Here is a 9,349-nt window from a genome sequence, read left to right on the forward strand (position 1 = left end):
TTATTTTACACACGGGATTTTATTTGTTCAAAGTTGGTAGGCTTGTTAATGACCCTTCTCTGTGGTGTCCCAAATTTTCACTTTATAGGGACTAATGGTAGTAATATAGAAACTGGTTACCAATTTTGTGGAATTTTCTGAAAAACAAAAAAGCCTCCAGCACAAATAGTCATGAAAAAAACATGTACATGACTTATTCTACCACTCACACTGCTTCCAAACAATGTTCCATTTCCTCTAGTTGATATTTTAGAGCAACCAACATTTCAAAAATGTCAAGGTAATTTTTATGCACTGATTTCAAGAACCCCTGTGGAATTCTGGTATGAGGTTTATGGCTAATAATTTTAACTGAAACTTTGTGACAGTTTATGATATGGCAATGAGCAGCTACTCTAGGAAGCTTTCTGTGGGTTGTCAGTACTCCCCCCCTGATGTTGACAATCAGAAGTGTGCAACTGCTGGTTGTCGCACAGGCGGCAGCTGGGTCGGGGAGCGTCTCTGCTGAAACTTGTCAACCAACTGAATGAGCAGAAAAACTGTAGAAGTCAAGGAGTAACGGTATTTACTGTAATTGCAAGGTATTTTTTGACTAGATATTCTGTCAGTGATTTCAAACAAAAATGATACAAAAATATTTGTTCCCCAGACAAAAAAAAAAAAAAAAAAAAAAAAATCAAGCTGTCCAGAACCAAATAGCCGATTCGCTGTGCATTGTACTCAGATTGTAGTGGTCTGACCAGACTTAACATTTAAACTTTAATTTTGGGGAAATCTTGTCAGATTGCCAATTTAAAAAGTGCTAAATGTGCCATATTTTACTAAAACTTTTGGTAGCCTTTGAGATTTATTGGCTGCATGATGCCTCATTTAACATTTGGAACATGAATTAAAATCCTCACGTTCCAATAATCAGGTCATCTGAATTTCTCAAGCTTATCTACATCACAACCGAAGATCGCCACCAACCTCTCCTCCTCCAAGCCAGTGATATGTAAATAGTTGTGCCCTTTCAGGTAGTGAGAGTGGCATCTTTGGCGGCAACCAATCAAAAGAAAGTTGGCATTCTTTGCTTAACATGGATAAAGCTGATACAAAACAGTCAAACAGAAGGAGCTGGCAGAGAGGCCTATTCTGGAAACGTATTGTTCAAAGAATCACTCTACAGAGGTCTAAATAGCCAAATTATAGGTAGTTTAATATTCTATAAACGCTATGTTGGCTTGTATTTTAATGTCAAAATGATGGGATTTTTTTTAAGCCAATACCTTGTAAAAAGTTTAACCACTGCAATGAATCATTGCATGAGCAAGTGAGACTAGTATTAAACATTTTCCCATCCACCTGAAACAAATTTGATCTAGTGAAAGCTGGATTAAACAAACTTGCAGAAATTTGGCTTGAGCAAAGGGTATAGTGATAAGCAGAAGAGTTTCTATCACATTTAATAGCAACAATTATCCAGCATTTTACAAACACTAGCGTAATGGGGAAAATAAAGTACAGTTGACTGTCCATTCCATTTTGGAATATCCTCTTAAAACTCATTTCAATTTATGTGGACAGTCAATCACAGAACAAAATTAAATTGCATACTTCACAGCTTTCATTGCATGAACTACAAATTAATACATGCTGGGCAGGAATAAAACAAAAGCTCACATTTTAGATTATAGAATCTAGAGTACACCCATTAATGCATATTTAAAAAAGAAAATGTACACCAAGTACTTCAAATTGAAAGGGGTAGGCAGTTAAATAGAATACAATATTTACAGAAAAAAAAAAAAAAAAAAAAAAACTCAGACTCTCCCACTGGCAATTTTTGGGACGGGTCTCTGTTCAGCTTTGCTCTGTCCTCTGCGGCCCCGACCCCAGAATCTTCGGCCTCTCACTAAAGGTCCCTGCATTCCAAAAGTCTCCAGGTTTAACTTTTTCACCTCGTCCCATGTGATGGTCCTAAGGGTGCTCACAGATGACTTCAAATTGACAAACCCACCATAAGAAAAAACGGGTTCCATCCTCACCTGGGCTTTATGTCTGATGAGAGGTTGTCAAAGAAGCCCTTATTCATGTCATAATTCTTGTCCCCAGGTGTCTCTTGTGTACACAGGCTCTTGGGGTCTTTCTGAACTAAAGTAGGGGGCCCAAAACAGAGCAACATTTGAGTAAAATCCAATGTGCCCCCCAAAAGTCAGTGTGTATCAGCCCTGAGGCCGGCTGTGAAAAGTGAAAATCTTGAGACGTTCATACGATAAAGTAACTACTCACTCACAACGTGGGTGCAAAGAAAATTTTATCTAAAAGCTCAAGTCACTTCACCATTCAGCAGATAAGAATTATTTTTCCCCCAGCAAAAAAGCAACTGGGAAGGCACACCTGGAAAAACTCACCTAAAACCTCAGAGAGACCTTCAAACTGAGCATTTGCAGTTTCAAAATCAAAATCTGACTCAAACTTCAAAGTTGTAGGCTTTGGGTTCTTCACAGGATGCTGGCCTCTGCTCAAGTTCTTTGACAAGTGACTTCCTGCACAACAAGAGCACAAAAAAGTAGATTGACCATATTTTACATTAGACTTGATTTGGCAAATGCTTGCAAACAGCTGCTACAGATAAAATACCTCGTTTTTGCCTTTTTTTATTACTTGTGCTTTGGCCTTGCGCCCCACCTCCATTTGGCTCTGACACAGTTTGAGCTAAAAGGAGGATTAGATTACTTAAACATGGGATTCAGAAGAGTGACACCTCTTTGATATAAAAAAATTAAATGATCTTACTCCGGGGGAAATTCTCTTTTTGAACTTGGGAAACTGCACGCTGGGGAGAACGAGTGGTCTGTCTGACCTGCTGAGGCTGAATTGAAGTTTTCCTTTTTTGAGCACTGCTGGCCAATGGAACTGTCTGAACTGCTTGCTCTACCATGGGAGCTTTTCTGGCAAGGATACCGTGAAATCCTGGAACTGCAGTAAGACAAAACTTTGACAAAGACAACAGAAAGATGCACAGGTGGACAAACACTGTACCGAGCCCCAATGCCGAATTGTACTCCTGGGTGAGTAGAGAGCCAGTTGCCAGCTGGTTGTAGGTGGGCACCACGTTTCTGTAAGGGTTCCAGCATGGGTGACATCCAGAGGAGCATCCAAGAGATGACTGAAACAGCAAGAGACATGGAAAGCCTACTAAGTCTCCCTCCCCACACATTTACATCAAGGATTTTGACTAAATGCTCATACACATTGAAACCAGCTCTACAATTATCGTTTCAGCTCAAACAAAGCAGAGAAAGAAAAGCAAAGAACTCACTAGTAGAAAGGGGTCTCGAGGGAACCCGTGAAATGGTTTCATTGGTTCAGACACTGTGATGTCCTTTATGTCACGTCCTCGAAAGACTATGTACTCATATATTTCCTCTTTAGGTGGAACTGGAATGTCTGTGTGCCGGTCCTCTGTCCCATATGACTTTACTGTTTTAAAAACACACACACAAAAAAAACAACATGATTTTGGTTCCTCTGCATTTGGATACAAATTAGACTATGACAAGGAACATACCTTTGGCCAAAGCAACTGTGGAGTTATCAGTGTCCACAGAGGATAATATACCTTCATAGCGAATCTGTGCCTTGGAGATCAGACTTATTTTGCTGCCAACGTACGGTGTTCCTCCTCGAGCACTCATGATTCCGGCTGACAAACAGACAAAGAGGGAGGCCGCATTTTATCCAAGCAGCTGGATGTTAACTCAGCAGCGATGGACAAAATGAGAAACACCTGTGTAATTTAAGAGATCAGCAGTAATACAATTTGGTTGGCTGACAACATGCATTACAATAGTGTTGGTTTGATTCTTCAGTGGACGTACACCAATATTTCGATGACTGAGGCAGTGGAATGATTTAGAAATGTCAAAACTTAAAAATAAAAAACATATGGGTGTCATTTGTAGAGTAGCTTATGCTGACAATAACATTTTGTCATTTTTAGCCTCAAACACTGTGTGAATTTTTTTTAATTTAAACTGAATCATTAATTAAATGTAAATATTTCTGGAGGAACTAAAGATTTAGCTAATAAGCAAATCCAAACTGCCAATATGAGGAAGTACCAAAATAAAAGCTGGGATTTTGTAGTGCCAAATAACATGAAAACCATCTCATCTAGGGAAATGGATGAGTACTTTGTATTTGTAGTTTTACGTTTAAATGAACAATAGTCTTACTAGGAGACCTGTAACTATTGCCGGCACTGCGGGAAAATGTATTACTGGGAAATAGCCCTACTGCGAGCACAGTTGTCAGTTCAGTGCTGGCCAGTGTAAGGTCTTGCAGGCCCTTATGCAAGCAAACATCACAGATTGGTCAAAATGAGCCAATGATGTAGAATAAAAACTGGACTGCGCACAGGCTCCTTTCACGTGGTAAACCTCCGGTCAGGGCAAAACAATGCTTTGGGTACTATTTCATGTGAAAGTTGACGTCCTCTGACGTCCTTACAATTCTACATTGTGAAACATAATATCGAGTTTAATTGGAATACATGAGATTTAGCTTTTTTGTTGCGCTGTTGGCTCTCAAAACTGTGCAGTTGGTCCCAAAGAAGTACCGTAATTCCCGGCATACAGAGCGCACCTGGTTATAAGCTTCACCCAGTACATTTGTAAAAGAAATACCATTTGGTACGTACATAGGCCTCAGTCGTGTAAAAGCCGCAAGTGCCCACATTGAAACCGATGTTGAAACATGAGAAATTTATAAAGAAAGATGGTACACAGAGAGTTTAAAGGTCCACTGTCATGAAATGAATTATTTTTAGAAAGTTATGAATGAAAAAATGCCAGCCGGTATCGACTCATCCGTTTTTTTCACCACAAAACATGATTTTGACGTATATGGCTTTTTGTAACTCGCGCCATGAAAATCCTCTCGCTAGAGGGATTTGTTTTCAAGAAGAAGCAGGAAGTGACGTACAGGGCAGGAGCGCACTGAGGCGGGCTCATATGTTTATATTAGTTTTACCTGCGGGAAGGTAGCTGTTTGTTCCTTCGTGTTAGCCAAAATGTCGGCTTGTTGTTTTGCTGGATATTGCTCGAACACTTGGGAGGATGGATTCGCTCTTCATAATTTTCCCAAAAGACCTGGTTTGGCGTGAAAAATTGATTGCACGGGCACAAAGGACGAGAGCTTCGTGGGTTCCAAATGACAGGTAGGTTTGTATATCGCTACTAAAAAAAATAACAGTTGGGAGGGCGTAATCCGTAAGTCAGGGGTGCTAAATGTGTCGATGTGCCACCACGGCCGAAGCCGTGATCGGTGGACGTGGTGCCGCCGGGGTGGCTCGTTGCGGTGCCGCGCTGTGGTGTCACATCTCCGCCGTGGTGGTAGATCGGACAGGGAGGCAGTTTGGCCACGGTGTCGTTATCGCTTGCGGGCACCGTTGTTTATCACCGCCACGGAACTGGATCGGACGGGGAGGCGGTTTGGCCGTGGCGTCGTCGTCACTCGTGGGTGGCGTTGTTTATCACTGCCGCGGAGGTGGATCGGACGGGGAGCCGGTTTGGCCACGCTGTCATTGTCGATCGTGGGCAGCATTGTTTATTGCCCCCATGGAGGTGGATTGAACGGGGAGGCGGTTTGGCTGCGCCGTCGTTGTCCCTCCTGGGCGACGTTGTTTATCACTGCTGCGGAGGTGGGTCGGATGGGGAGGCTGTTTGACCGCAAGCGGTTTGGCTATGATCCGCATATCATCTAAATATGGCTTGCAACAATAGGGTAATATTGCCCAGGTCACTTCACTCGGTTGTGAGCTGTTCTCTTCTTTGAAAAGAGCTTCCGTGTCAGAAGAGACGTCGGAAAAATCCTAATATATGTTGTCCGTCTCCCATAGGTGGCAGTGTTTTCAATGGGGAATGTCCCAGTGTGATATCATGGACAGAAGATGCAGCCAATATGGCTACCACTTGAATGTCGAATGAGACCTCAACAACTTTGTGCATGGATGACGCGGTCTCCGCTCATATTTATTTTTTCGTATAGACATTGAAGTGAATGTTATATGTATTTTTCATTACAATATCTATTTTAGAATGTTTATAGGCATGACACTTGACCTTTAACACTAGCGCTGCCGTGCTAACAGTAGCGCCGCTCTAACAGGGCCGGTTAAAAAAAAACACTGGTAAAAATCACTGAAACACGACAGTAATACGCCAGCGCGGTAAAAGGGCCGAACCGGTAAAAGTCACTTCCTTGGCACATATATTCGGTCTCAGTCTTACCTTTTCCACTTGACTGCCCCCTGGTTGTGCTTAGAAAATTGCACAAATGAGCCGCATCACCGCATAAACCGCAGGGTTGAAAGCGCGTGAAAAAAGTCATGGCTTGTAGGTCGGAAATTACGGTAACTTTTCACTGGTAGGCGTGCTTCATTTAAACCTTTATAATTCATGATTAGATATTTATCGCATCGTTTTCCGTAACAATGTGTGTTTACCATACTTTTTGCCATGGCCAGAAGTCAGAGCCTGTTGACCATGGTGGAACCAATGATGGATGGAGAGTGTGCAGTCCATTTTCTTTTCTACATCATTGAAATGAGCCCTCTCGTGGCTAGCTGAAAGGAAAATTCTGGTGGTTGTGTGCATGTAATGGGGTTCCAAACGTTCGATTACATGGGACACCATTATGCCCAGCGCTGATTTCTCGGGGGGGACACCAAGCTCGCGGCTCCGCCGCTCGACGGAGCTCGCTCGCCAGACTCCGCGTCACTTTGCCCGAAGAACCATCCGAATATTTAACATTTACAGCCACAGGTTCAAATCTGTATGGAAGTATTCCTCCGTCTTCCTGATCAACTGGTACTATTTCTTCATCAGATGAAGAGAAATCCGAGAAATCAGCGCTTGGAGTAATGGTGTCCCATGTAATCGAGCGTTTGGAACTCCACGTAACACATCACATCCGCACACGTAGGTCATTGACTCACGAAAATGGTGGCGCACTTGAAAATTTGTAATTGTCGATAAAAATCTTCTGAAAACACTATTAAATGAGAGGATTTAACATCACATTATCAAGATAGAGTACATATTACATGACCTATTGGATACATTGTTACTCCAAACCACCAGAATATTCCTTGAAATGCCTATATACATGACATAAGCCCCTCACGCTTTCACAAGTGACACTAAAAACTCAAATGACTTATTCAATAAAGTTTTTTCTCCAAACATATGTTATTTCAGGTAGTCGTTAACCACTAGAATTGAGGCTCCAGAGCCCACTTTCTGGGTTAGATATTGTTTTATATTCATTATTTCACAGGAAAAGGGTGGCACGGTGGAGCAGCTGGAAAGCCTCACAGTTCTGAGGTCCTGGGTTCAATCCCGGACCCGCTTGTGTGGAGTTTACATGTTCTCCCCGTGCTTGCGTGGGTTTTCTCCAGGCCCTCCGGTCTCCTCCCACATCCCCAAAACATGCAACATTAGACACTCTAAATTGCTTCAGGTGTGATTGCGTATGCAACTCTTTGTGCCGATGTGCCCTGGGATTGGCTGGCAACCAGTTAAGGGTGTACTCTGCCTCCTGCCCGTTGACAGCTGGGATAGGCTCCAGCAATCCCTGTGACCCTTGTGAAGATAAGCGACTAAGAAAATGGATGGATGGATGGATAGCTATTGCATAAATTAATATTCTGTGAGTAGAAATGGTTGTTTGTCTATATGTGTCCTGCAATTAGCTGTCGACCATTTTGGGGTGTACCCCACCTCTCGCATGATGTAAGCTGGAATAGCTGTCAGCACACCCGTGAGGATACGTTGTACATGAAATTTTTGGATTTTAGCATTTATGTGAGGATAAGGGGCTAAGGGCTAATGAACGAAATAGGTGCTAGGTGGTGGACTACCACCCTCTACTGGCCAGCTGCCACTGGAACATTTATTTTTTCCTGCTTGAGCTATTGTTGGTGGAAAGAAAAAGAGTACACATACGTCACTGTATTTGAATAAAATATATTTTTGGGGTATCTGCACATTACTTGAGAATTTACTTTCTACTAATTATTTTGCATGTTCTCCCCACGCCTGTGTGGTTATTTCTGTAGGTACTCGGGTTTACTCCGACATCCCAAAGACCACAACTCCAGAAAAGGCCACTCTAGCAGCTACGTACTTGTGTTTGACCCAGTTTTGTATCAATTTTGTCTGTATTTGGCTATGACTGCCTGCCCCCTTTCCTCTCATTGGTTGCTTACATTTTGTTGACAGGGGAGGCTAGGGAGTGGAGAGTTTTGCTAGTGACAGATAAAATTGAGAAATTGGAACGACTTGATCCTCAGACAAAAGTCTGGAACTCGTGAATGAATGGAAGATATTAATTCATATTTCATGTTTAGTGAGAGATCACAGATATATTACATCACTAATACTAGTATAAATAAACGTTGGTTTGTCAAAATGTCAACTTTTACTTCCTATGTTTGAAAGTAGATATCTGCACCTAAAAATACTGCTTACTTTGTTCAAATAAAGTTGTTGCGTTTTTCAACATCTGTGGATGACAACTCAATGTATAAAAGGTGAAACCACCTTCAGTTGAGATCTTGATTGCTTGAAATCTTAGCCTTAAAAAGTGGAATGAAGAGGGATGGGAGTCACATGGAGGGATGTGAGCCAAGAAGCATGAACAACAATAACATTGCAGATTAAAAGAAGCAAGATATTACCCATCCATGGCCTTCCGTAATAGAATTGTTTGATGCTGTTGGATCCAAGAAAGGTTTGTTGCAAAAAAGAAAGCTTCTGGCATTGAATCTAATCTGGAAAGAGATACACAATGGATATAACAGAGCAAAAGTAAACTTTTGCTGTGTATTTTAGAGTTAAAGGTTGAATTTAACCAGTAATTCTTTGTCTGCGTTACACAAATAGCTGTACTTCTACTACAGTGTACAGTACAAGACTACTTTTGCCACGTTTTCCACACACTAACGATTCAACCAAAATTATCTACGTCAGGTCCTCTTGGTTCATTTTAACCTTTGCGTTTTACCATATACTGTAATTTAATTTGGTTAATCTAATGAAATTCACATTCAGGTACATGCTAATAAGTCTTATCAAATGTTGTTTTACCACTAAAATACTTTGCTTCGAAATTATGTAACAATGGGAGCAGACGCTTGAAAATTATCTTCAGTTCAATTCAGGACAGCAACGCTTTTCGTAAAAACAAACCGAACTCTTTGTAGTTAAGAGAGCAATTTTGTCCCTTGAATATGCATCAAGTTCCTCCCAAGTGAATGACGTAACGTCAGGAACAGGGGGTCCAGTATGTGCGTCGCACTTTA

At 41.6% G+C, this 9,349-nt stretch overlaps 1 protein-coding gene and 1 long non-coding RNA gene across 6 annotated transcripts; both read right to left on the reverse strand.

Annotated features, from left to right (window-relative positions):
• Window positions 1–1,429: 1,429 nt before the first annotated feature.
• LOC133507472 (protein LSM14 homolog B-like) lies at window positions 1,430–3,750 on the reverse strand. 5 transcript variants are annotated; one of them, XM_061832495.1, is made up of 8 exons: window positions 3,554–3,750; window positions 3,305–3,465; window positions 3,025–3,151; window positions 2,779–2,955; window positions 2,623–2,697; window positions 2,394–2,528; window positions 2,028–2,133; window positions 1,430–1,959 (listed from the first exon to the last, which is right to left on the reverse strand). In XM_061832495.1, the coding sequence occupies exons 1-8, from the start codon at window positions 3,678–3,680 to the stop codon at window positions 1,803–1,805; spliced, it is 1,065 nt and encodes a 354-aa protein (XP_061688479.1). In that variant the 5' UTR covers window positions 3,681–3,750; the 3' UTR covers window positions 1,430–1,802. The 5 variants fall into 5 exon arrangements, with proteins under 5 accessions (XP_061688479.1, XP_061688478.1, XP_061688482.1 ...); XM_061832494.1 differs by having other exon boundaries at window positions 2,779–2,961; XM_061832498.1 differs by having other exon boundaries at window positions 1,816–1,979; window positions 2,028–2,128; window positions 2,779–2,961; window positions 3,554–3,749.
• Window positions 3,751–7,296: 3,546 nt separating this feature from the next.
• Window positions 7,297–9,241, reverse strand: LOC133507473 (uncharacterized). The gene is made up of 4 exons (XR_009796821.1): window positions 9,135–9,241; window positions 8,726–8,818; window positions 8,517–8,623; window positions 7,297–7,457 (listed from the first exon to the last, which is right to left on the reverse strand). It is a non-coding gene; the product is annotated as an uncharacterized LOC133507473 (long non-coding RNA).
• Between the last annotated feature and the right edge of the window lie 108 nt (window positions 9,242–9,349).

The sequence above is a fragment of the Syngnathoides biaculeatus genome, chromosome 10, assembly GCF_019802595.1.
Source record: "Syngnathoides biaculeatus isolate LvHL_M chromosome 10, ASM1980259v1, whole genome shotgun sequence".
In the NCBI taxonomy this organism is placed as follows: domain Eukaryota; kingdom Metazoa; phylum Chordata; class Actinopteri; order Syngnathiformes; family Syngnathidae; genus Syngnathoides; species Syngnathoides biaculeatus.

Bases quoted from the DNA above. Each gene is read 5' to 3' on its own strand.
- LOC133507472 (XM_061832494.1), bottom strand. From the start codon at position 3,680: ATGAGTGCTCGAGGAGGAACACCGTACGTTGGCAGCAAAATAAGTCTG. The intron at 3,152-3,304 runs GTGAGTTCTTTG...TTGCTGTTTCAG, and splicing joins CTCGAGACCCCTTTCTACTA to TCATCTCTTGGATGCTCCTC. The intron at 2,698-2,778 runs GTAAGATCATTT...TCCTCCTTTTAG, and splicing joins AAAAGAGAATTTCCCCCGGA to CTCAAACTGTGTCAGAGCCA.